A 27,711-nucleotide genomic window follows, 5' to 3' on the forward strand; every position below is an offset into this window, starting at 1 on the left:
TTAGAGCTTTCTAATCATATCTCATATGTTTGCATCACACCGGATTGGATTAACATCCTAAAATACTACAACGACAAGATAGTGTTTTAGGGATTAATTGAGTAAAATCCTACTATCAATTTGGCGTCGTTGCCAATTTGGTTGTTTGCTATATTTGAGATCATTAGAAACGTTAAGACCAAGTTCGTTTTTGTTACAATAGTTACTAACATTGTGCCTTTTCTGTCTTTGTGTTTCAGGTACCTTGCAACCCGCTTTGCAGATGCATCTCTGATTCGTCTGTTATAGCTTGCCTGCTATCTGTTGCATGCATACACGGTCACAAAGAAATCAGAATCTCCTATTCAACGATAACATCGACCGTATTGCTTGCCAACTAAGAGAACAAACAGAAACCGACACAATGGCTGACGTTGTAGATGAGCAAGAGCAACCTACCAACATTGGTGCTGGTGACTTCCCTCACAACCACAACCAGCGTCATGGAATTGTTCCACCTCCAGTACAGAACAACAACTTTGAGATCAAAAGCGGTCTGATTGCTATGGTTCAGAGGAACAAGTTTCATGGCCTACCAATGGAGGATCCGCTAGATCATCTTGACGAGTTTGAAAGGCTCTGTGGCCTTACTAAAATCAATGGAGTTAGTGAAGATGGTTTCAAGCTTCGCTTGTTTCCATTCTCACTTGGAGATAAAGCCCATCTGTGGGAAAAGACGCTACTCCAGAATTCAATCACGACCTGGGATGACTGCAAAAAGGCCTTCTTGGCAAAATTCTTCTCTAACTCCAGGACTACAAGACTCCGGAATGAGATATCCGGATTCACTCAGAAGCAAAATGAAAGCTTCTGTGAAGCTTGAGAGCGCTTTAAGGGTTATCAAACCAAATGCCCTCATCACGGATTTACCCAAGCTTCTCTTCTCAACACACTTTACAGAGGCGTCTTGCCTAAGATACGTATGCTCCTTGACACCGCTTCAAATGAGAATTTTCTGAAGAAGGATGTTGAAGAAGGATGGGAGCTAGTTGAAAACTTTGGTCAATCGGATGGCAATTACAATGAAGACTATGACAGAAGCATCTTCACCAGTTCTGACTCTGATGAGAAGCACCACAGAGAGATGAAAGCTCTCAATGACAAACTAGACAAAATCATCCAAATGCAAACAGAAACATGTTCACTTCATCTCTGAAGATGAACCATTCCAAGTACAAGAGGGGGACACCGATCAGTGTGCTGAAATCAGATATGTTCATAATCAAGGTGGCTACAACAAGGGGTACAATAACTACAGACCCAACCCAAATCTGTCATACCGAAGCACCAATGTCGCCAACCCTCAGGACCAAGTCTACCCTCAGCAGCAGCAGCAACAGAACCAAACCAAACCGTTTGTTCCTTACAACCAAAGCCAAGGGTTCGTTCCAAAGTAGCAGTTTCAAGGAAGATATCAACAACAGCAACCACCACCTGGTTTCACACCACATCAACAACAAGCACCTGCGCCTCAGAATTCAGACATAATGACTGTGCTCCAGCAGCTCATTCAAGGACAAGCCACAAGAGCAATGGAAATCACTAAGAAGCTGTCTGAAGTAAAAAACAAATTCGACCGACAAGGCGTCGAACTTAACAACAAGTTCGAATCAATGAGCATTAGGATGAGATATGTGGAAGGCATCCTCGCTTCACCATCTGTTAACAACAACCCATGCCAGCTTCCAGGGAAAGCAATCCAGAATCCAAAGGAGTATGCCACTGCCCATGCCATCACTATCCCACATGATCAAGAGCTGCCAACTCGATATGTCCCTACATCAAACACTGAGGACAGTGTAATTCTAGAGGGGGAGGATTTTTATCAAGATTATGTGTTGGCTGACAACCCAATCGAAGAGCCCATACTCACCAGTCAACCCACTCGACCACAAGCTCCCCAGCTACTCCCTTTGTATTTTCACTTTCAAGTATTTGATATTCAGTTTTCGTTTAAGTCTTTCATCATTTTTGTTATCATGTTTTCAATCGTTGTTTTGCTATTGTCTTTGATTATGTTTGAGTAGTGAACTGTATTTCTGAGGATGGGATAGAATAGTTCTGGTTTACTTGGTCGTTTTAGGTGGTTGAGTTTAGAATTCTAGAATCCCTTCTGGATTAGTTGCGCTTATTGCTTGTTTTACTGGCTAATGTGGAGTATGAGTCCAGACGTCCAGCGCTCAGAAGGCGTTTAATGGGCGTTGGATCCTATTAATTCCAGAGATATCTGACTCTACCCCAAGGGATTGGCTGTAGAGAGGGTATTGACTTTAACATGTTGATTCGATAATGCGTGCTTAGTTAGAGATCGCTAAAGGGATTTAGGTCAGTGTCTAGCTTTGCTTGAGGATTTCTATCACTGGAGTGAATTAATCTGTTGTTGAACTTGTTGTCTAGGGATAGCTTCTGTGAAGTTTTGTCAACCGCCTGAATAGATTAAGGAGACCACACTATTCGATTACCCCATCCTTAGGAATCGTTTATCCATTTGATTGCCTGTTATCATTTCTGCTTTGTCATTCACTTGCCTGCTATTGCCATTTCTTCTTTTAGTTTCATTTCATTTCTGTTATTGCATACTAGGACTGTTAGAACCAACCAACTTTCTGCTTGGCTTGACTTAGAGCTTTCTGATCATATCTCATCTGTTTGCATCACACCGGATTGGATTGACATCCTAAAATACTACAACGACAAGATAGTGTTTTAGGGATTAATTCAGTAAAATCCTACTATCATATCTCCAAGCGAAAATGGAAACAAGTGAAGCTTGAAACCATCTTCACTAACTCCATTGATTCTTGTTAGGCTACAGAGCCTTTCAAACTCGTCTAGGTGATCGAGTGGATCTTCAATTGGAAGGCCGTGAGATTTGTTGCCCTGAACCATAGCAATGAGACCACTCTTGATCTTAAAATTGTTGTTCTGAACCGGCAGAGGTACAATGCCATGACGCAAGTTGTCGCCAGCGCCAATATTGTTGGGGAGTTCCTGATCATCTACAACATCAGCCATCGTATCAATATCTATCTGTTCTCTTAGTGAGCGAGCAATACGGTCGATGTTGTCGTTGAAGAGGAGGTTTTGATGTCCTTCTGACCGTGTCATAGTCTTCATTGTAGCACCCATCAGATTGTGCTAGATTTTTGACCAACTCCCATCCTTCTGCTACATCTTTGTTCAAGAATTTTTCATTTGAGGCAGTGTCGAGTAGCATTCTGATCTTCGGTAAAGTTCCCCTGTAGAGTGTGCTCACTAATGAAGCTTTCTTAAAACCGTGATGGGGGCACTAAGTGGTGTATCTTTTAAACCTCTTGATATAGCTCAAATTGCCTTAAGCTTACTCCCTCAAATAAGAGATCGTCGTTAGCACTTAAGGGTCGAATTCCACTAAGCTCTCGATGTTCACACAATAGACTTATGATGTTATTTAATAAGCTAAATGAAGTAATTGAATATTAAAGACAAATAAGCAAGTAAATGAGTTGTAGATTCAAGTGATTAAAGCGTTAGGTCTAAGGAATTATCTCGGGAGATAGATAAATTGTAGATCTAGCTAATATTAAGATTGTTATCGCACCGTTCTGAAACTCAAACTATAATTCTAGAGTAACCGGTAGCGTTCCGCGAAACTTTCTATACTTACAACTAAGATAAACAGAGAAGCCGAGAAATCCTATGCTAAAGCATGCATTGTTAATAAGCTTGATTAGTTCACCTAGTATCTAAACCAGAGCCCTTCTATGAGCTTACATGTTCTTTCTTAAATGCCTAGGCTCATCTATGATGGTTCAAATAACAAATACCTATGGCGGGAATACCTATTATCTAATATCAAGTTCTAGGTGATCAATCTAAAACTAGCATTAAGAATAATCAAGATGAAGAACTCTAAGAATAATCCTAAGGGGGTTTTCGATCTACTAATCCATCTAAATCCCTATTGAGACTCTCTAAACCCAACAAGGTGATTACTCAGACATGACCATAGAAACACAAATCATAATCTGAATAGTTTTCATTGATGAATTAAGAATAATACCAAAGGAGTTCAGAATCCGCTGCGTAGTGTAACTACATTGATAGAAGTTGATGTAGGTGAGAGATTAGAGAATTGAGAGCGTAGATTGTCAAACCCTGTGGATAGAGAATCATATTTGGTATGGAGATCAGTGGAGAGAGAATCATATTGGCTTTTAAGCTCCATTCTGGGTTCTGATGAGGGTGGAGGGTGGGCTAGGATAGGAGGAGAGATTGCTGAAACATGAGTCTCTTTGCACTTGGTAGCTTTCTCAGCTGAAATTCTTCGTTCTTTGTCAAATTACTACGTCGAATGACCAGTTAAAGCATTGGTGATTAGGATTAATGCTTCACTAGTGGTTCTTGTCATGAAGTTACAGGAGCTTGCTGCATCAAGTTGAATCTGGTATGGCTTGTCTATTCCTTTGTAGAAGATGTTGATGAGTTAGCTCTCTTGGAAACCATGTTGGGGACATTCACGTTGATAGGTCCTGAATCGGAGCCAAGATGCTTTAAGGGATTCTGCTGGAGCTTGGGTGAACGAAGAAATTTGCAAACGAATTTCCTCTATCACGAACTCATCGAAGAAATGATTCATGAATGCATTCTTTGTATCATTCCAATTGGTTAGGGAACCTGGTTCCAGTTGACGCAACCATGATGTTCCTCTGCTCGCGAGAGAGTGGGGGAAGAGTTTGCAAAGAAGGTAATCAGCTGGTACACCTTCTGCTTTAATAGAGGAAACAATGTCTTCGAAGACTTCCAAATGATCCAATGGTGATTCATCGGGAGCTCCTCTAAACTTTAATCTAGATACAAGATCATAGTAGGCAAGGTGTATAGCAAAGTCATCTCTTTCAAAAGGAGGTAGCTTGAATGTTGATCGGTTTGTGTAGAAGAGATCAGTTCTGTTAAAATCCCCTATTGTAGCTGTATGGTTCTGTAGAGGGTATCGATCGACACCATAGTTATATCGGTCGACACCATCGTAAAAATCTGCCATGAAAATGTGAGTCTCAATCTGAAGGTACCTGAAACACAAGAGACCAATAGACAAAGAAACACATGAATAGGTGGTAGAAAAGTAATATTTAGACTTAAAAGAACACCTAGTCTAATGGTGAACTAAAAGAGAACTTCGGCAACGACGCCAAATTTGATATAGCTCAAATTGCCTTAAGCTTACTCCCTCAAATAAGAGATCGTTGTTAGCACTTAAGGGTCAAATTCCACTGAGCTCTTGATGTTCACACAATAGACTTATGATGTTGTTTAATAAGCTATATGAAGTAATTCAATATTAAAGACAAATAAGCAAGTAAATGAGTTGTAGATTCAAGTGATTAAAGCGTCAGGTCTAAGGAATTGTCTTGGGAGATAGATAAATTGTAGATCTAGCTAATATCAGGATTGTGCGTTCCCAAACTCAAACTATAATTCTAGAGTAACCGGTGGCGTTCCGCAAAACTCTCTATACTTACAAGTAAGATAACCGGAGAAGCCAAAAAATCCTATGCTAAAGCATGCATTGTTAATAAGCTTGATTAGTTCACCTAGTATCTAAACCAGAGCCCTTCTATGAGCCAACCTGTTATTTCTTAAATGCCTAGGCTCATCTATGATGGTTCAAATAACAAATACCTATGGCGGGAATACCTATTATCTAATATCAAGTTCTACGTGATCAATCGAAAACTAGCAAAAAGAATAATCAAGATGAAGAACTCTAAGAATAATCCTAAAGGGGTTTTCGATCTACTAATCCAACTAAATCCCTATTGAGACTCCCTAGACCCAACAAGGTGATTACTCAGACATGACAATAGAAACACAACTCATAATCTGGATAGTTTTCATTGATGAATTAAGAATAATACCAAAGGAGTTCAGAATCCTCTCTTTAGGGATTGGATTCTTTTTCTCTAAAGTGTAACAAAAGCTCAAGAACAAAAACTAGGTCTAACAATGACCAAACAATTAGGTATATATCTCTAATAACGTGCAGGGACTAATTTGCAAATAAGAAAAACTTCAGGGCTTCTTAAAGACTTGGTATAAAACAAATATTCTTCTGGCAGCGATAAGAGTGTCAATCGACACAGGTGTGGTGTCGATCGACACCAGCTTTTGAAAAACGTCCTTCAAGATCTTTATTGCTGAAAAAGCATCCAAAATTCCTTATTGTGCTCCATAGTTCCCAGATGTGTGAGTGTACCTGGAATGACTCAAAACGTACGAAAAAGACTAGAAAGACTCTAAAGACCATTCTGAAACTGTGTTAGAAATCAGTATAAACCGGGACATATCACCTCTCGCAAACTTCACTGAAGTTTCATAGTTTTTCTGTGTGAAGCCTGAGATCTCGTTCCTAAATCTAGTGGTGCGAGCATTAGAGAAGAACTTAGCAAGAAAAGTTTTCTTACAATCACCCCAAGAGTTGATGGATTTTGGGGGTAGAGTCTTCTCCCAGTGGTGTGCCTTGTCTCCCAAAGAGAAGGGAAATAGTCTAAGCTTAAACATATCTTCAGTGACACCATTGATCTTAGTAAAGCCACAGAGCCTATCAAAGCTGTCAAGATGGTCCAAGGGATCTTCCATAGGCAAACCATGAAATTTGTTTCCTTGGATCGTGGAGATGAGACCACTCTTGATCTCAAAGTTGTTGTTCTGAACTGGTGGAGGTACTACCCCTTGTCTTTGGTGATGATTCCTTGGGCATCACAAGCACCAATGTTTCTTGGTTGATCAACATTAGGTGGATCTTGAACATCAACCAGTCTATTCTGTTGATCCATAGCAGCTGGTCTTTGCTGATCAAAGGCTGCCTTTGCTTTGGTTTCTTGTAAATCACGAGCTATTCTGTCAATTCTGTCTCTGAATGGTTGTAGGTGTGCAGAACCTTTGGACCGAGTTTGCATGCACGAAGATTAATACCTATACCACAAAAACAAGCAGACGAAAAGATGAGTTAGTAACTTGAAAACTATAAAAGAACTTGATCTTAACTTTTTCTGATATCTTGAATGTAACAATGCAACCCTAGATTCACTAGAAGACAAGAGACTTGTGGCGGTTTGGACGATTGCTCGATCTTGAGGATCGAGTAAACAGGGTGCTACAAAGTCTGCGCCTTTGCCTCCATGCTCCGAGTGATCAATTGGTCGAGTAGATGCTTCTACCTCTCCTATCTGTATGCTCAGATGTCTGGTTGAGTGGGGAATGAGGAGGATCCGAAGACGCTTTGATCGGTCAACGAGGCTTGTAGAGTTGGTCTCCCTTGATCGAGTAAAGGGGTCGAGTAGAGGATCGAGTAAGAGAGGCGGGTAGACCGATCTGCTGCTTTCTCTGTGGCTGCCTGGATCGAGTGAACTGGTCGAGTAGATTGCTCTGTTGCTTCTCTCCTGGTTGGATAGAGTAGAGGGTCGAGTAGAGTCCTTGAAGCTCCTTCTACACCTGAAAACACACCAAAACATGCAATATGTATGCAAGATGATCTTAAATGCCTAAATGTGCAAAATAAGCTAAATGTGATGCAAATGATATGAAACAATGAGTGATAACTAAGCGAAATGATGATTAATACATGTCTAGAATGAGTAAAATATCGTGTTATCACGCTTTCAAGTTTACTAAAGAGGAAATTTGCCTCATAGGACTTCCCTATTTGCATTATTAGTCTCTGAACATTTTATAGGGTTTTTATACATTGTTTAGACCTAAGTTTTCTTTTATCAAGCTTTTTGTAAAACCTAATTTTGAGAGACATAAGCTATTCATCCCTTGTTCTTCAGATATTCATTCAGTTTTCAATACGATGAACAGATCCTTTCTTTCCTTTTTCTCTATTGCTGTGTTTATGCTTTCTATCTGATCAACTTGTCTGTTCTGGACTTGGGAAAACTTGAGCGCACCAACCGAAAAACCCAGATATAAGCAATGGGTGACAGAGTCATCAGAGGTGATGCAGAAGGAGTTTTGAGAGATGAGGATGGGCAAGCCTACAATGAAGCTGGTCAGAGATTGGATGATCATGGGCTCATCCTACCTAAGGATGCCAATGAGAATTAGGTGCGCCTCAATGAACAATTAGCTGCCAGAGACGCAGAAGGGCTTGGTGTCGACCGACACATCAGAGGTGTAGATCGACACCTTCGGGATTAGAATGAAGACACGATTGGTGTCGAACGACACAACAGAGGTGTCGATCGACACCAACCTAAGATTCCAGCAGTTATTCCTCCTGCAACAGAGGTGTTTACCACTCTACTGCGGAACCACGTCGTACCCTTGGGGATTTCAACAGACCTGACCTATTCTATGCTAATCGATCAGCGATCGTACCCCCACCCTTCCTGAGGAACGATTATGAGCTAAATCCTGGCTACTTTGCTTTAGTTGGCCAGCATCCTTTCCAAGGCTTATCTCATGAGCAGCTTATTGACCATATCGAGCGCTTTGAGGACCTTGTTCTGAGCATCAACGCTAATGGAGTCTCAGAGGACTACCTATTGTGCAAGCTCTTCCTTATTCACTTGTTGGGGAAGCCGCTTCTTGGCTAAAACAACTTAAAGCCGGTTCCCTCAAGAATTGGAGAAGCATCAAGATAGCTTTCTTAAACAGTTTCTACGATGATGCTAAGTCTGAGGAGTTGAGAATCAAGTTTTCTACCTTCACCCAAGGTCCAGCTGAAGCTTTCAAGGCTAATTGGGTTTGCTTCAAGGAATATCAACGGGACTGCCCGTATCATGGCTTCAGTGAGGTACAAATTCTTGGCACCTTTTTCAGAGGAGTCGATTGGAGATACTAGATAGATCTAGATGCAGCGAGCAATGGTAATTTCAACACGAGATATCCAGCTGATGTTACAGCTCTAATAGAGAACCTTGCTTGTAGTAAAGGCACCAAGAATGCTGATTTTGAGAGGAAAAAGATTGCTGGAGCTGTTTCAGGCAATCAGATGGCAGAGGTGAATGCTAAGTTGGATTCGGTTCATAACTTGCTTACAAGGAAGAAGCATGTCCATTTTGCAGCTGAGGATGAGACTATTGAGCCTGAGACTAAGTCTGAAGAAGTTGAGCTCTCACTTGAAGAAGGTCAATGTACAGGTAGCTCAAACTGCACAATCCATCAAGAGACAAGAGGGCTTTCTTCCTGGTAATCCTGATGCTAACCTAAGGAAGAACTGTAATGCAATCTTGATCAGAGAAGGAGATGATGTGTGGGAAGAATTAGACACTGAGGACGAGTTGGAGCTCGCAGTCGTAGAGATGGTTTCGACCGACACCTTCTTGTGTCAATCGACACCCTATGGAACGCTCTTCTCTAAGACAATTCCTTACGAAGGTGTCGATCGATATCCCTCTCGTGTTGATCGACACTGTATCCGGACTACACCTTGTGAGGTGCGAATCCCAAATGCAGCCCGAGTCTATTTACACTCGTCATGTCCATTATCCGAGGAAGCGTCGTTCTAAGCAGGAGATTCATGCTGCTAAGTGCACAGCCATAATGGTGAAGATCCTCCATTCTCTTCCTAAGGATGCATCTGAGACATCTTCTGCCCCACTCAACAAGTATGTCAAGCAACTTGTTGACATTGGTATTAGCTCAGATGAAGCCTTATTGCTGATACGGGACATAAGTGCAATAATGCTGCCTAAGGTCAGGAAAGAGAAGGCACAGAGAGTGGACATTGCTGAGTACATCTGCACCATCACTCCTGCTCAGACCACTAAGAAGCTTCCAGATCCAAGTAGCTTCATTCTTGATTGCTCTATCTCCACAGGCAGGTTAAGCCGCTCTTTGTGTGATCTGGGATCAATTATCAACCTCATGCCTAAGTCTGTTGCTGAGAGACTAGGCATGACTAACTACGGGCCGACTCGCATCACTCTCCTCTTCGCGGATCGTTCAAATCGAATCCCTGAAGGAATCCTTGAAGATGTTCCTATTAAGGTTGGTAACTCTTTTATCCTTGCTGATTTTGTGGTCCTCGACTATGAGAAGGAACCCAAGGATCCTCTTATCCTTGGAAGAGCGTTCCTAGCTACAGCTGGTGCTCAGAATCCCATAATAGAGCCGCACACAACGCTCCCATCAGCACACAATGATAGTTGTAGAGCAACAGTGTCGATCGACACCACCACTCCTGTCGATCGACACCCTCGGGATTCTCAAACAGAGGATTCTGCACAATCTTTTCAGCCCACACCACTTGAGTACCTATGTGATAAGTTCTCTTCTAATTTACCTTCGATTAATTCTTTAGATTCTTTGAAGTCTGCTTCACAAGATAACAAACCTAGAGTTCTTCGAAAGCTTGTTTCTCCTTTTGTTCTTGCAGGTGACGAGAAGAGTGTTGATCGACACACCACTAAGTGTCGATCGACACCTTCAGCTGCCTCGACCAGATCAGTTTACTCACCGCCTTGGAAGGCAAGGAGGCAGGAATAATCCTCCACCACTCAACCCACATCCTGAACTCTGCCAAGTCAAGCTATTGACTAAAAACATGGGCTTAGCGGGAGGCAACCCACTAGTTTGATTTTTTTCCCCTTTCTTTTATTTTCTTTTATTTTTGATTTATTTTTCCCGCTTTCTCTATATTTGAATGTCACTGGGGACAATGTCGTTTAAGTCTGGGGGAGGTTCTTACTAATTATGCTTTTATTTTTGTTTCTTATTATTTTTCGTTTCTAAGTTTATTAAGTCAATATAAAAAATTAAAAAAAAAACAAAATAAACAAAATAAAAAAAACATAAATAAAAAATAAAAAACGTTTTCTTTAGACTAGTTCGGAATCATGATCTATATTTCTCTTGATTATTGCCTTATTGATGAGTGTTGCAGGTTCGAGTCAATCCGACTATTGGAAAATCTATATGGCAAACCAACAGACTTGAGGATATCCTAGTTTCCAACACAACCACTAAGGCTGGAGCTAATCTCACTGCTCTTGCTTTTACCTCTTCAAACGGTTAGTATTCATAGATCTTGACTCGTTGTTCATACCTGATATTGAGACCAATTTGATAAAAAAAGAATGAGTTCCTCTCCCCTTATAAAAATAAAAATATAATGAGAGATTGATAGGATTTTCAGATAGTGTATAGGGGTAGGAATGTTTCCTATGACCCCACAATTATACATTATTTGGAATGATCAATTACAAAGGTTGGAAAAATGCCGAGGGTGTCGATCCAGTATGCGAGTTCTCCTTTGTTTACTCTCTAAAAAGAATAAGTCTAGGGGAGAGAAAGAACACCAAAGAAAAAAAAGAATGGTCAATTTATCATGGTATAGTACAGGAATGAGTCTACAAAGATCTTGAATGTTAGCTTGTTTGATGAGACCCAGCCATGAAAGCCTGGTGGATATAGTTGTGGAACTTAGGTATGGAATATAGAATGTTGTGTAAGCTTGTAGAGAAGTACATGTTGGTTAGGATTTGATTAGACTTGTTAGGCATATGGACTTAGTTTGGATGATCATGGCAATAAGCTAGAAAATGTTGGGAGTTCCTTAGTTTTCAAAACCTCTTCCACGGGTTCGGCTTTTGTGTTTTGCTTGAGGGCTAACAAAAGCTAAGTCTGGGGGAGTTGATATAACCCAATTTTCACTGATTTTATCTATGTTTTAGGTATAGGATTTTGAGTCTTTATGTTATTTCTCGAGTCTTTTTAGTGTCTTTTCAGGTATTCTATGTAGTGTGACAACAATGGAGATAAGGAGACATTTTAGAGCAAAAGCTAAGGAAAAGGAAGTTAAGGACGATTTTGGATTCAAGAATCAGAGAGAGTGTCGATCGACACACTCCTTGTGTCGATCACCACCAGTTTCAGCCAAGCAAAGTCCATGACGCTTTCAAGTTTATAGAAGAGGAAATTTGCCCCAGAAGACTTCCCTATTTGCATCATTAGTACTTGGACGTTTTATAGGGTTCTTATACATTGTTTAGACCTAAGTTTTCTTTTATCAAGCTTTTTGCAAAACCCTATTTTGAGAGACATAAGCTATTCATCCCCTATTCTTCAGAGATTCATTCAGCTTTTAATACGGTGAAGAGATCCTTTCTTTCCCTAATCTTTATTGATGTGTTTATGCTTTCTATCTCAATTATGTTGTTTGTTCATTCAATATGTCTGAGTAGTTTGATTGTTAGGAATAGGGTTTCTCATTAGGAATTCATATGGTTTAGTAGATTGCCCCCTTTGCTAGGTTATCTGTATAATTCTTCATATTTGATTATGCTTAATGTTAGATCTAGAGTAATTAACTAGATCTTGAATCCAGACAATAGATATGCCCACCATAGGTATCTGTAGTTAGACCTATTATTTGATGAGCCTGGTTTATAGGTGTGTATTAAGAATCGGCCTATCTACTAAGGTGAACAATCGAACTCGTTAAGAATGCATGTTTAGGTTAATAATCTTTCGGCTTGTCCAGTTTTCTTAGCCATAGGCATACGGAGTTTCGCGGAACACCACCGGTTATTCCATAATTAGAGTTTTGAGTTTAAGAATGGTTCGATAATAACCTAGCTTTCATTAGATCTACTAACCAATATTTTTCTGAGAATACCCTGTTCCTAGCTCTTTATTTAATCGTTACAACCAATCAATCTGCTGTCTTCTTACTTTGTTTTCATATTATTTCAATCATACCCTACTAGCTTAATCTTAACATTGAATTCATTGTGTGAATAAAAGAACTTTGTGGAAATCGATCCTTAAATTCTGCAATTGATCTCTTATTTGAGAGAGTAGTTCTTAGGGAATTTCAGCCATATCAATTATCTTTATTAAAAATGTTCTTATTTTAATCGTTACGCTAAAAAGTAAACGATTAAATACATTAATACTAAATTCCACTAAATCGCAAAACCATGCTTTCACCTAAACCGTAAACGCGCATTTTCCGCTAGAATCGCAAAACCCTCTTTTCAGCCAAAATTTGCTATTTGATTTCCCGATTTTGCAGTTTACGCTTTTGCAAACAACAATAAATTTTTTAAGTAAGAGTATCAGTTCAGATCAAAAATTATTATTATTTTATTCTTATCTTGTTTATTTTGTTTTAAAATCGTTTTTATTTTGATTTGGGACCTACTACAGGAAATTAATTTTATTGATACATAATATTTCGTCACTATGCCAACAAATCTGTAACAATCAAAATATAATGATGAATTTGAGACTAATTGTCAACGGTTGCAATACATTCGTCATTTCTTACTAGTGATGACTAAAAAACTGTCACAATTATGTTATTTCTTACGACGGAACTATAGTCATTAAATCGTCAGAATCATACTGTTCCTAGTCAGTCTCTAGTTATAACTGAAAATATGTTATCACTCGGTTCTCATTTCCAACTATTTTACCATCCCAAATTTGTCACATTTTAGTACCACAATTCTATCAAAATATTTCATAATTAAGAAACTATTTGACACCTATATTAGTCACTATCTTTACTACATTATTTTCAGAATTTGTGATATTTTTTCCTCTAAATTTTACTAAACAAAATTAGAAAAATAAATAAACTGAAAGTAAATTACCAAAGCAACATCCAATTTAAAATTGTCTAAAAAGAAATAAATGTGATATGGTATAAAATGAAAGCAAACAAAAGTAAAGAAACCAAATCAAAGTAAAACCAAATAAAAACCAAAGTCAAGCCATATTACCTGGTCTAAAATGAAAGCAAAAAAAAGCAAAATAAACCCACTTAAAGTAAAACCAAATAGAAACCAAATTCAAACCATATTACGTAGCACGAGAAAATGAAGAAAACCCTATGGGAACTTGTGGAGAAGAAGAACTTCCTACAGGTGGAGGAGGTGGAGCTGATGCATTTAACTCACTCTAACGGGCAAAAGTTTGAATTAGTTGCTCCACATCTTCGAGTCGAACAAGCACATTATCTTTACGACTCTTTTGCAGTTCAACTTCTAGTTATTTCACTCAGAGAATTAATGCTCCCACTTCTTCAGTAGCTTGAGGGGGAACTAGGTAACTATCTGACATGGAAACCCTACTTTGAAGTGATTTTAGTCCAGATACATGACCTTGTTTTGATATTCCAGCAATCTAGAAAAAAAGCATAAATTCATGAATAATGAGAGATTTTAAAATACAAACTCCTTCAAAGCTCCAAGAAAACAAGTAGATTCAAGTGAAAACAAGTGAAAGTTACCTTAACATAGTTTTCATTTTTTTTCTTCTATGGTAAGAGAATCCATTGTCAAAACCTCTCCATTGGAAGAATCCGTTTGTGTCAAGCTTTCAAGAAGACATTCATCATATTGTTGAGCAATTAGTGTTGCTCTTTCATCAACATATGTTCCATCAGATTTTTGGTGTATTGCTCTCATTACAGCAATGAAGGAAGAGTCTTCATTATTTGCTTCCTGAGAACAAAACAATAAAAAGGTAAATAACTCTTATCAAACGTTTTGAAAGAAAACATAACTGTTACCAAAATTAAAAATTAATAATTACCAAGCCATCTTGAACTTTAGCATACAAACATGAACCAGTTCTGTGATAATGTGGACTTAAATCATCACGACTAAATAGTCGTGAATAACGAGCATTTTCACTTTTTTCTTTGGCTTTAAGTGTCTTCCAGTAAGCTACCATTACTTTCCAACATTCAGCCAGAATCCAGTCAAGTTGTTTTTCTTTGAACTTTGCAAGACTAACCATTCCTTTGAGGAGAGCAGCTACAAGGGCATCAAAGTTGGCTTTAACTAGATTCTCAATCGAGGCATCCCACTCAAACCTTGTCTAAAATATATCTATGTAAGACATGTATTAAACAAAAAATTATTTTTGAAAAATAGTTTATATATAACTAACACACACCTTAAACGTTCTAAACCATGCATCTTTATAAAATTACGACACTTTTCTCCAGCAATACCAAGGTTTCTTAAAACACCGTTCAATGATATTTCTAACTCGCGTTGATACTTCGGTGTTGTTTTTAAACCTGATACATATGTATTTAAATTATATTTATAATTTATTTTGTTACATTAAACAATGAATGAAACAAAAAAGGAAGAACAATACCATTTAACTCCATTTCTTCGAGAGGGGTGAAGCACTCTCTGAATATCATACTATAAAGGTGCAATTTTGTAACGTTCCTGAACCAAAAAATCGGTTAGGGTTTGTGTTTAAATCTCCCGGTTAAATAAGTTTGGTTAATGGATACCATAGAGTGTGCCTATAAAAAAAGGAAACTCAAAATTAGGGCTTTAGTTAACCACTTTGTATTCTGTAAAGGAGAAAAAGAGAGAGAAGAAGAAGGACTAGAATCGTTAGGGTTTGGCAAGAAACAGTTTCGACATATCAAATCTTTGTCAAAGGTAACGAAATTTGGTAGATTTATTTCCAAGTCTTTCATCGTCATTCTATAGTTTACAGAAACGGATTTGGATTTAAACTTCTTGAGTTAATCGCAGTTTCGTAAGACATGTTTTCTCAAACGTGAGTTAGGACCAGCGGAGATTGTAACTGAGATCGTGGTCTTGTCTCGTTTTTGATCGGCACGAGAGTTCGTGATCGTGGAATCATGGCAAGGAAGAGAGGATGATCTAGGAACTCTTTTGAGCTCATTTAAAAGTGATGCTTACAGTGCCACAATTGAGCAGAGTGTGGGTTCGCAGCCTGAGTTTGTGGAGGCCGGAGCTGGGAACGGTCTTGGTGCCGATATAGCTGGTGCAGCCCGAGTGGCGCTAGTGGAGCTAGTGTCGGTGCATGTGTGCATGCCGTTGGTGCTCAGGTCCCAGGAGTGATGGGTACCGCAGCCGGAGGAGCCCAAGTTCCAGAGATTGGCTTGGCGGGAGTACTAAGGCAGTTGTTGGAGCGTTTACCAAGTGTAGTACCAGTGCAGGCTCCAGTTGTGCCACAAGTGGTGGAGGTGCAGCAAAGGGCTGCGGTTGCTGAGAAAGTTCCATCTTATTTGAGGATAATGGAGCAGTTGTAAAGGATTGGCACCGGGTATTTCTCTGGTGGTGCTAGTCCTGAAGAGGCCGACAGTTGGCGGTCGCGAGTTAAGCGGAACTTCAGTTCGAGCAGATGCCTGATGGAGTATCGGGTGGACCTGGCAGTGCATTTTCTAGAGGAGGATGCACATTTGTGGTGGAAGAGTGTGACTGCCAGGAGGAGGCAGGCGGATATGTCTTGGGCAGATTTTGTGGTTGAGTTTAATGCAAAGTACTTTCTGCAGGACGAGCTCGACCGTATGGAGGTGCGTTTTCTTGAGCTAACACTGGTTGAGCGGTCGGTTTGGGAGTATGACCGGGAGTTTAACCGAGTCTTGGTGTATGCGGGTTGGGGCATGAAGGATGGTCAAGCCGAGTTAAGGAGGTTCATGAGGGGACTTCGACCGGATCTGAGAGTGCGGTGTAGAATGTCACAGTATGCCCTGAAGGCAGCATTGGTGGAGACGGCTGCTGAGGTATAGGAGGATCTTCAGAGGTAGGTTGTGGCAGTGAGTCCAGCGGTACAGCCGAAGAAGACTCAGCAGTAGGTGGCACCTAGAAAAGGCGGCAAGCCTATGCAGGGGAAGAAGAGGAGCTGGAATCATCTTTCTAGAGCTGGACAGGGTGGTCGTGCGGGATGTTTTTCTTGTGGGAACCTTGCCCACAAGGTGGCAGATTGCAAGTAGCGAGTTGAGACGAGAGAGTGCTACCATTGTTGGGGGAGGGGACATCTCATGCCGAATTGTCCTAAGCTCCAGTGGATGGCAATGGCAGTAGTATAGCCACCGGTGTAGCGGGGAGTGCAACAGAATGTGCAGCAGTTGGCACATATTCCAGCGGCACCACAATGCTACAATACGTTTGAGGCAGGCGGTACCAGCACCGGAGTGATCACTGGTATGATTTCTGAGACTCAAACTTTGTGAATGATTTCTTTTGTTTTGGATATCATTGCTTAATGATGAATGTTAGGGTTCTTAGCACATGAGATATGTGTAGGTACCTTATTGGTGGGCGGTGTAGAGGCTCATGTGTTGTTTCACTCAGGAACATCGCATTGCTCCATTACCCTGGAGAGTGCCTCGCACAGCAACATCCGTGGAGATCCTGGTGAGCAGTTTGGAGCCGTTAAGGGTACCAAAGGACATTTTCTAGCGGTTCTAGGAGAGTTAAGGGTGTGGAAATTCATATTGCGGTGGAGTCGATGCCAGCAAATCTGATTATCAGCCATGTAGAACTATATTATGTTATTTTGGGGATGGATTGGTTGGATCATTACAGAGTACATCTTGACTGCCCCCGTGGGAGAGTTTCTTTTGAGCGGCGAGAGGGAGGTTGGTTTATCAGGGAGTGAGACCTACCTCAGGGAGTCTAGTCATCTCAATAGTGCAGGTAGACAAGATGATCGAGAAGGGCTATGAGGCTTACCTGCTGACAATATTTATGCAGGTAGCAGTGAGCAACATTCGGGTTGTTTAGGAGTTCGAGGATGTATTTCAGTCGGCGCCAAATTTGATATAGCTCCAATTGGCTTAAGCTTACTCCCTCAAATAAGAGATCGTCGTTAGCACTTAAGGGTCGAATTCCACAAAGCTGTCGATGTTCACGCAATAAACTTATGAAGATTTTAGTTAAGCTATACAAACTATAATAATTTAAAAATCATCAAAGCAAGTAAATAAGTTGTAGATTCAAGTGATTAAAGCGTCGGGTCTAAGGAATTGTCTTGGGAGATAGATAAATTGTAGATCTAGCTAATATTAGGACTATTATCGCACCGCTCTTGAACTCAAACTATGATTTTAGAGTAACCGGTGATGCTCCACGAAACTCTCTTTACTTAGAGCTTAAGATATCCGAAGAAGCCGAGAAATCCTATACTAAAGCATGCATTTTTATCAAGTTTGATTAGTTCACCGAGTATCTAAACCAGAGCCCTTCTATGAGCCTACCTGTTCTTTCTTAAATACCTAGACTCATGTATGATAGTTCAAATAACAAGTACTTATGGTGGGCATACCTATTATCTAATATCAAGTTCTAGGTGATCAATCTAAGAATAATCAAGATGAAGAACTCTAAGAATAATTCTAAGGGGTTTTCGATCTACTAATCCATCTAAATCCCTATTAAGACACCTTAAACCCAACAAGGTGATTACTGAGACATGATAACAGAAACACAAATCATAATCTGAATAGATTGCATTGATGAATTAAGAATAAGAGTAAAAGGAGTTCAAAATCATCTCTCTGCATGGATTGGATTCTTCTCTCCAAAATAAAACAAAGCTGAGGTCTTACAAATGACCAAATAATTAGGTATATAAGTGACTAAAAACGTGCAGGGACTACTTTACAAATAAGTAAAACTTTAGGGCTTCTCAAAGACTTGGCAGAAATCAGAAATTCCCTCAGCCGAAATAAGGGTGTCGATCGACACCATCGCGTGAAAAACGTCTTTGATAATCTTCATTGCTGAAAAGCTCCCAAAATTCCTTATTATGCTTCATAGCTCCCAAATGTGTAATTGCACCTGATATGACTCAAAACATACGAAAAGGACTAGAAAGACTCTAAAAACCATTATGAAATTATATTAGAAATCAGTAAAAACCAGGACATATCAACTCCCCTAGACTTAGCTTTTGCTTGCCCTCAAGCAAAACTAAATATTGAATATGTGAAAGAAGTTTAAAAACATAGAAACTCCCAATCTCTCTAGCTTATTACCCTGATCATACAAACCAAATCCACGCACTAAATAGTTCTATTCAAATCCAGACCACCATGTAATTCTCCGCTAGCTTACACAACATCCTAGATTCCATACTAAAGCACTCAACTATATCCATTAGGCTCTCATCGTTGGGTCTTATCAATCAAGTTAATGTTAAGAACCTTCTAGAGTCATTCCTGTACTATAACATAACAAATCGACCATTCATTTTCTTTATATTTCTGGTATTCTTCCTCTTCCCAAGACTTATTTCTTTTTAAAGAGTAAACAAAGGGGAACTCGCATACTGGATTGACATCCTCGGCATTTTTCCAACCTTTGTAATTGATCATTTTAAACAATATATAATAATGGGGTCATAGGAAACATTCATACCCCTATACACTATATGAAAATCCTATCAATCTCCCATGTATTATATTATTATTTTTTTATCAAGGGAGAGGAAATACTTTCTTTTTATCGCATTAGTCGACTTATAAGGTAATAACAAGGAGTCAAGCATTTTCTACTTTTTTCAGGTCTTTACATGTTTGGGATGCATTTGGAGATTATGGAGCATTCTGGAGCAACAAAGACAACTTAAGCTGCACAAGCAATTCGGAGACGGAAATTGACGTAGGTGTCGATCGACACAACCCCTGGTGTCGAGCGATACCAATACCTGACGGTAATTCAATTGCGCAACTTATTCATGTTTTGAAGATTTCCAAATTTGGCCCAGAACTTTCTCTTATTTCCAAAGAAGGCCCAAACGTTTTTAGGGCTTATGTATTGATTTTTATGGTCATTGTTTAGACCTAACTCTTATTATCTCTTTTATTCTTGGGAGCAAAACCCTTTGGAGACTCCCTTTAGAGAAGATTCTTCTAAACTCTTTTCTCTTCTTAATTTCATCATTGATTTCTTATTCAATCATATTTTATTCTTCTATGATCATGCTTGAGTAGTTCTCTTGTTGGGTTTAGGGATTCTCATTAGGGATTTGGATGAATTAGTAAATCGAAAACCCTGTTAGGATAATATATTTAGAATTCTTCATCTTAAATTGTTCTTAATGCTAGTTTTAGGGTAACTAACTAGAACTTGATTTTAGGATAATAGGTATGCCCATCATAGTTATCTATTACTGGAAATACCTTAGATGAGCCTAGTATTTAGATGCGTGCTAGCGTCCATTACTTAGGTGAACTTATCAAACCTGTTTATAATGCTTGCTTAGTTCTAGGGATTTACAAGAGAGTTGGGATCAATACTATTAAACATAGTGAGGTTTGCGGAACACCACCGGTCACTCTATATTAGTGATTTGTGTTCTAGAATGGTTCAATAATAACCCTAATTTACTGCTAGATCTACTATTCTGATATTTTCTGAGAATTTCCTTAAACCTGACACCTTAATCATCTGAATCTAAAACCAACTTTTAATTGCTTTCTTGTCTTTTACTTTTATAATATTTTTCAGTTTAGCTTTATTCAAAACAGTTAGCCTATTTTGTGATCCGAGAACTTTGTGGAATTCGATCCCTAAGTGCTATAACAACCTCTTTATTTGAGAGAGTAGTCATTAGGGTAATTTGACTCATATCAAATTTGGCGTCATTACCGAAGTTCTCTTTGATTCACCATTAGATTAGGTGTAGAATTTAGTCTAAGCTTTTCTTTTCTTTTGATACTCATGTATTTTTATTTCTTCTTCTTCTTGTTTTTCAAGAGTTTAAGGAATTCAAATGCAACTACAAGATGCTGATAGTAATACCAGATGTTGCTGGAGTGTTACGCGACAGAGCTGGTCAGGCATACAACGAAGAGGGTCAGAAAATAGATGAACAGGGAAACTTGATACAAGAAATCGCCGAAGGTGTTGATCGACACCAAGAAGAAATCATAGCAGCTGGTTGTCCGATGACTCTTGGTGACTACAATTGACCGGATCTCTTCTATTCCAATCGGTCTGCAATCCGACCACCTACATTCGAAAGAAGCAATTTCGAGATAAACCCTGCTTTCTATACTCTTGTGAGTACCCACCCACCTTTGCGAATTCAGCTCAATGTTGTAGAGCTTGGGTTAGTGTTTTCACATTGATCCTCTAGTTAGACTGATAAATCACTAAAATACACATCAATAGGTCCAACAAAGCATAAGATATTAAGTGCAACAAGTTTCAAAACAAATAGCAAATAGTATGAAATAAAGCAAAAACAGGGTTAGAAAACAAAGCAAGATAGGGAGGATGGCTAATCCTCATGGTCCGAGCTGGAGGTGGGTGCGGGAAAGCGACGACTGCGACGAGTAGGAGACACACAACCGCAGTGAGAGAGTGTAGCTATGGCGTTCCAAACGCTCTTAAAGCTGTCAACGACGTACTGCTGAAAGACCAGTGGCTCCATCGGGATAGGAGGAGAAGAAGGCAGCTGATATGGTAGAGCTGAAGAAGAAGAGCTAACTCAAGGAACCCCAGCAGGGTCAATGAACTCATCCTCAGTCTGTGTAGGCGTAGATCCTGAAGCTGAACCTCTCTTTCTTTTGGTGCGTGGTGCGGACTGCAGAAGGGAAGGATCGGGACAAAAACCAAGCTCCTCATGCTCTCCTGTAATCTATGTAAGCGCAGGGCAAGGTAAATGAATCATATGGTGCCCTTTATCATCTCTTAAACACCAAAGTAAGTTGCCCTTCAGCCAGTGAGAGTTCTTCAGATAAGTCTCATCCCTAGTGAATCTCGTGGTGTTGACCTCCTCTCCCTCAAATCTGATGCGACAGTGCTGAAATATAGGAGTGAGAAGACTGCCAACTCTCTCAGATTTCTTCCCTTTACCTGTAAAGGGCTTGGTATTGAGAGAGACCAAGTGATGAGCAAACACAACGCCAAAGTTGACATTGCGGTCAACCTCCTCAAATCGCAAGCTATCTGGAAAGAAATCATGAACAGCATGATAAAGCAACAACAACTTGGAAAGTCTCATCTTGCCAGGTTCCATCTTGCACAAGAGCGTGTTGCTAATTAGCCTAACTAAATATCGTAGAACAGGATGACGAATCTCTTATTGTACTGCGTCTTTGGAATCATAAATTTCATTGCCAAACCTGCTCCAGAATATTTGAGTATCCCTATACTGTCCAGGAAGTGAAATCCCAGTGCTATCATTCTCAAAGCCGTAGATGTCACATAAGTCTCTGAGTTGTAGACTGTATCTAACACCGCGGATGAAGAAGATAACACTACAAAAAAAACTGAATATTCTTACGGAAAAATTACGACCATTATTTTCGTCAGAACATTGTGACCATTTTCATACAAAATTGTGACGTATTTATTTGGTCATAAAAACGTTACTATTTCGTTATAATATTATGACTTAATTGAATGTAACTAATGTTTGTCACTAATTATGTCAAATTTGTTACAAATTATATAGTCATAAATATAAGTACGGATTTGTGACCAAATATGGTAACTAAATTATACGATAATTGTGACTGAATTTATGTCATGTATAGTTACGAGAATTTTGTAACAACGATGACACAATTTGTCACTGTTTTAGTGACTTTTGCGTTTGGTCATAGATTGTGACATAAGTGTTACCAATTTTAATACAAAAATAAAAACTTGTGAACAAAAAATTAAATAAAAAAACTTCTTCAGTTTTGGAAACAATGTTTTTGATAATACAAAAAAAGCTGTAAAAAGTCCAAATGAAAAAAAAAATTATTCGGATTCGTCACTAGTTAATTCGATATCAGAATTTCCATCTTCAGCATCTGATCCATCTTCGGCTTCTACTACTGGATCATCAAGATCTTCTGGTTGGGCATCTAGATATGATAGTGTCTCGATTTGTAATGAATCAACTTCAATAATAGAATCATCGTTATCATGCTGCATTGCAGTGAAATCCAGATTTTTGTTTATCAATACTTTCCCTCTCGGTTGTATCATAATTGCTGCTTCCCATTGTTGATCTTTTCTCGGCTGAGTCATCCGTGGATATGAAACATAACATACCTGATCTGCTTGTGAAGCCAAAACAAAAGGATCATACTCTTCATAATGCCTTTTAGAATTAATATCAATAATCCCTGACTTGTTTCTTCGTATACCTCTCCCAACTTTTGAATCATACCAATCACACTTGAAGACCACGACCTTGAGATCAACATGTCCAGGATAATGAAGCTCATAAATTTCTCTCAATATTCCGTAGAAATCAGCTTCTTCATTTGAGCTAGAAGATGTTGTACCTTTGACACAAACTCCATAATTGGCATTCTTTTTGTTCTTTCCATGATCATATGTATGAAATATGTATCCACGACAAAAATACATTGGCCAACAAGTAACTTTAACCATTGGACCATGAACGATACTCAACAACCACTCTGGATATGAATTATCCTTCCAAGTATCCTCCACCTGATTCAATATAAAAAAACACATACTATATTATAAGCTATCAAGTATTTATCTCATATAAAAAAAAATATCTTACATGTTTTTTTAACCAGCTTGAATATTGCTTTTCTCTAAGCTCATTTAGATCTTTTTCACTTATCCCAGGATTAGCCGCGATCAAGCTCTCATCAAACAACCTATATATACATATATAACCATGAAAAATATTTATAATGTCTTTTACTAATTCTACAAAAAAAACAAAATCCATACAGATGTCCAAATTATTTTGTCATACCTTTCAAATGGTCTAATTGATCGCAGTTCCGCAAAATATATCTATGTGCGATATGGTAATCTTTATCTTGGAGCCATATCTCACTTTCTTTCCCACTGCCTCTTCCTGCCTGAGAAAATATATCTGGAACTCCATCAAACTCATGTGTATCTTCTTGATTACCACCATCATAGTGTCGATCTCCTGCTCGATTTTTTGTCTTGATGTGTCGATCAAAATAATAAGTACAAAAAGTAGAAATTTCTTCATTGATGTATTGCTCAACGATCGAACCTTCTACTTTTGCCTTATTTTTCACCTTTTTTTTTAGATGTCCCATGTATCGTTCAAAACAATACATCCATCTAAACTGCACAGGTCCTCCAAGACTAGCTTCGTGTGGCAAGTGAATTAGCAAGTGCTCCATGACATCAAAAAAAGAAGGAGGAAATATTTTCTCGAGGTTACAAAGAACCATACAAATATTTTTTTGCAACATTTCAATACCATCTTTGTGTATAGTTCTTGCGCATAGGTCCCGAAAAAATAAGCTAACACCTACACATATAAAAAATAACTGTTATATGAAGAAATAGTAAATGTTCTCAAAACAATATGAACAAAAAAGTTAATGATAATTTAAAAATATTCTCATATCTATATGTTTTTTTATCTCTATGAGCTATATAATTATGATTTTTTTTTAAAAATTAAATGCAAAAAATTACAATCATGCTCAGCTTCCAATTAAAAAATTAATAGATTCACATAAATAAAAATATCGCTATCAACGGTCTTAATTAAAAACTAAAAAAATAACATAAAAATGCAGAGAGATTAAAATAAATTAATCGAATGTTGAAACTTACTAGATAGCGCATCGTGTACAGATTTATCCATAAGCTCAGCAAAAGCTATTGGAAAGAGTCTTTGCATTAAAACATGACAATCATGACTTTTCATCCCTGTCAATTTTCTTCCTGGTAGATCAACACAGTTAGCTAAACTTGATGAATATCCATCTGAAAATTTAACATCTTTTTCGAGCCATCATAGAAATATCTCTTTGGCATCAGGTTTTAGTCTAAACTTTGGGATTGGTGCCTTGCCCTCAGGTGTTAAGTGCAAATCTTTGCGATTACAGTGCTCCTGCAAATCAAGTCGTGATTTGATGTTATCTTTCGTTTTTCCCTGCACATTCAGTAACGTCTTGATGAAATTATCCAAAACGTTTTTTTCTATGTGCATCATATCAAGATTGTGTCGAAGTTTTAGATCTTTCCAATAAGATAGCTCCCAAAGAATGCTTTGCTTATGCCAATTATGCGTTTTACCGTATCCTTCTAATCGTCCATGGTTTCCCCCGCAATCAACTGTTTTTGGTAAACAACAAACTTCATTATAAAGCTCCTCGCCTGTTAGTATCTCCGGTGGACTATCTTCCACAACCTTTCCTTTTTTGAAGTCTTTCTTATTCCCTCGATAGCTATGATTAACCGGTAGAAAACATCGATGACAATCAAACCAACATGTTTTTCTACCATTCTTTAACCAAAATGCACCGGTTTGATCCGAACAATAAGGACATGCCAACCGACCATGAGTTGTCCATCCAGAAAGCATACCATATGCAGGAAAGTCGCTTATTGTCCACATGAGCACAGCTTTTAAGAGAAAATTCTGCTTAGTAGAAATATCATATGCTTCAACACCGTTAACCCACAAATCTTTCAGCTCTTCTATCAATGGTTGGAGAAATATATCTAAACTTCTCTTAGGATGATTTGGACCAGGAACTAGTGTCGTTAGAAACATAAATTCTTGTTTCATACACATCTCAGGTAATAAATAGGCTTGCTTAATTAGTTTTTGTTTATTAATTTCATGCTGAATAAGTTTTTCTAGATTGCATGAAATAGAAAAACAAGTTTTTATTGTGATTTAATAATCATATCAATATTCAGGTTTTATTGTAGTCGAACTACGCCTAAGTGTATGCTGGTCCGGGGAGCTATTACCATAGTTATTATAGCCATAAAACCTTCCACTCGTCTAATATTTAATAAGAAAGCAAAACGAATTCTCGATAAATTATTCATCAAAATTTACATAATAAATGTGTATTTGTTTTTAGAACTTATAAATGGACATAACAACTATAGTAGATTCATTATAGTTACCGATGGAACATCATGTAGGTGAAAGAACGGAGAAGAACAGTAAGGACAATGATATTGTGATTGACGACAACATGGACAACCATGGTACTGAGAATTTACTATAGGTTACAGGGTAAAAAAAAATTAAAGAATCAACCATTAGTGATACAACAATTTGAATATATGTTAAGTCATTAGAAAATATGTTTGAAATTTTTGATTGAATGTTTTTAATTCACATTTTAAAAACAAAAGAAAGTTTATTAAATATTTATTAACAAACTATATATTAAAAACACACATCTTATCTCAAAATTGGCTCTAATACACCTTAATTTTACTTAAACAAAAATAATGGTTTAGAAAAAAGAAGTAAAAATTTTAAATTACAAAATCTATGGACTCACCGGAGGAAGTAGCGGTGGTGGAGGAGGAGGAGGATGAGGAGGAGGAGGAGGAGGAGGAGGAGGAAAGGTGAGATGCTAAGCTCGAAGCCTAACTTAGAACAGAAATGGAATTCGATGAGAAGAGAATAAGGTAAGAGACGGAAGAAAGTTAGAGTAGGAGAATAATATGATTTTCATAAGATAAGGAAACCCTAAAGTTTGGGATCCATTTAAATACAACTGAGTTTAATAAACGATATCGTTTAACACAAATAAACGACATTGTAAAACTCTACTTGAAACAGAGGCTTCTCGACACTTCTTCTTTATTTTTTTTTTTTTTTTTTTTTTTTGTTCAAAGTCTCTACACTTCTTCTTTTCTTCACTTCTAGCCACTTTTCACCCTCTGTTTCTTCTCCCATTTACGAGCCCTCCTTCCACTGGTTCTCATCTTCTTCTTCATGAAAGCTAAGGGTATCTTCAACCTATCAGAGTCGAATTGGTTTATCTCGGATCCGTTCAGCTCCAGCTACTTGGATTGAAACCCTACTCGAAGAAGATGAAGAAGAAGGTTTAAAACCTAACCTTTGTTTAACATAGCTTCTTAGAGTGTGAACGAGTCGTGACTCGTTCGAGTTCCCAATTTCTGTTGATTGTACGATTATAGTTTAATTGGGTGTTTGAATTGGGTTTTGAATTCACGATTATAGTTTAATTGGATAGATTGAGTGATATCTCTTATAAGAGCTCCTTCCTGAGCATTGCGCTTCCTGTCATTCACATAGTAGACCCTAACAGAAGCCATGAAGTGCCTAACTAGCTAAGGATACAAATCGTACTGCCTAAAACAGATGGTTCCCAAACTTATGCCGTTTAGCAATCCTAAAACAGATTTCTCTATCTTCAAACGCTGCATCAAACCGAAATCCGCAATCCGAGTAGGCAAAATTTCCACATTCATCTAGGCATTATAGAACATAGTATCATAATCATCTCAATCTGGAGAAAAAGGGCGATTGATATAGTCACTTTTAATGAATTCTTTGTTGATATCCCTTTCCCAAACTCTTTGAGAAAGAATCCACTCACTAGGCAATTTTGGCCATGGAAATCGGAAATCGGAGGTTGATCTAGGTATTATAAAACATAGTATCATAATCATCTCAATCTAGAAAAAGGGCGATTGATATAGTCACTTTTAATGAATTCTTTGTTGATATCCCTTTCCCAAACTCTTTGAGAAGGAATCCACGCGCTTCCTGTCATTTACATAGTAGACCCTAACAGAAGCCATGAAGTGCCTAACTAGCTAAAGATACAAATCGTACTGCCTAAAACAGATGGTTCCCAAACTTATGCCGTTTAGCAATCCTAAAACAGATTTCTCTATCTTCAAACGCTGCATCAAACCGAAATCCGTAATCCGAGTAGGCAAAATTTCCACATTCATCTAGGCATTATAGAACATAGTATCATAATCATCTCAATCTGGAGAAAAAGGGCGATTGATATAGTCACTTTTAATGAATTCTTTGTTGATATCCCTTTCCCAAACTCTTTGAGAAGGAATCCACTCACTAGGCAATTTTGGCCATGGAAATCGGAAAATTGGAGGTTGAGGAGCTGCAGCTGATGATTCTAGTGGTGGAGGACGAGCGCCGGCGGTGGTGGAGATGCTCCAGCAAGGATGA

The 27,711-nt window shown here is 38.4% G+C and overlaps 1 protein-coding gene and 8 pseudogenes across 9 annotated transcripts; 5 read left to right on the forward strand and 4 right to left on the reverse strand.

Annotated features, from left to right (window-relative positions):
* Positions 1-307: 307 nt before the first annotated feature.
* On the forward strand, positions 308-1,885 carry AT3G42257 (annotated as a pseudogene; the record flags this gene model as incomplete). The annotated part of the gene is made up of 1 exon: positions 308-1,885.
* Positions 1,886-2,774: 889 nt separating this feature from the next.
* On the reverse strand, positions 2,775-5,031 carry AT3G42258 (annotated as a pseudogene; the record flags this gene model as incomplete). The annotated part of the gene is made up of 1 exon: positions 2,775-5,031.
* A 1,272-nt stretch (positions 5,032-6,303) lies between these two features.
* AT3G42260 lies at positions 6,304-7,710 on the reverse strand (annotated as a pseudogene; the record flags this gene model as incomplete). Its single annotated transcript has 1 exon — positions 6,304-7,710.
* Positions 7,711-7,995: 285 nt separating this feature from the next.
* Positions 7,996-11,041, forward strand: AT3G42270 (annotated as a pseudogene; the record flags this gene model as incomplete). The annotated part of the gene is made up of 1 exon: positions 7,996-11,041.
* Positions 11,042-14,031: 2,990 nt separating this feature from the next.
* On the reverse strand, positions 14,032-15,176 carry AT3G42280 (annotated as a pseudogene; the record flags this gene model as incomplete). Its single annotated transcript has 1 exon — positions 14,032-15,176.
* Positions 15,177-15,281: 105 nt separating this feature from the next.
* Positions 15,282-17,482, forward strand: AT3G42290 (annotated as a pseudogene; the record flags this gene model as incomplete). Its single annotated transcript has 8 exons — positions 15,282-15,443; positions 15,633-15,795; positions 15,867-16,027; positions 16,109-16,537; positions 16,610-16,729; positions 16,871-16,958; positions 17,109-17,236; positions 17,345-17,482.
* A 3,063-nt stretch (positions 17,483-20,545) lies between these two features.
* On the forward strand, positions 20,546-21,810 carry AT3G42300 (annotated as a pseudogene; the record flags this gene model as incomplete). Its single annotated transcript has 4 exons — positions 20,546-20,717; positions 21,068-21,185; positions 21,232-21,422; positions 21,488-21,810.
* A 730-nt stretch (positions 21,811-22,540) lies between these two features.
* AT3G42305 lies at positions 22,541-25,323 on the reverse strand (annotated as a pseudogene; the record flags this gene model as incomplete). Its single annotated transcript has 1 exon — positions 22,541-25,323.
* A 708-nt stretch (positions 25,324-26,031) lies between these two features.
* On the forward strand, positions 26,032-27,711 carry AT3G42310 (uncharacterized protein; the record flags this gene model as incomplete). The annotated part of the gene is made up of 3 exons (NM_114098.1): positions 26,032-26,108; positions 26,494-26,591; positions 27,641-27,711. The coding sequence occupies 3 exons, from the start codon at positions 26,032-26,034 to the stop codon at positions 27,709-27,711; spliced, it is 246 nt and encodes an 81-aa protein (NP_189817.1).

This window comes from Arabidopsis thaliana, chromosome 3 (assembly GCF_000001735.4).
Source record: "Arabidopsis thaliana chromosome 3, partial sequence".
NCBI classification, from domain to species: domain Eukaryota; kingdom Viridiplantae; phylum Streptophyta; class Magnoliopsida; order Brassicales; family Brassicaceae; genus Arabidopsis; species Arabidopsis thaliana.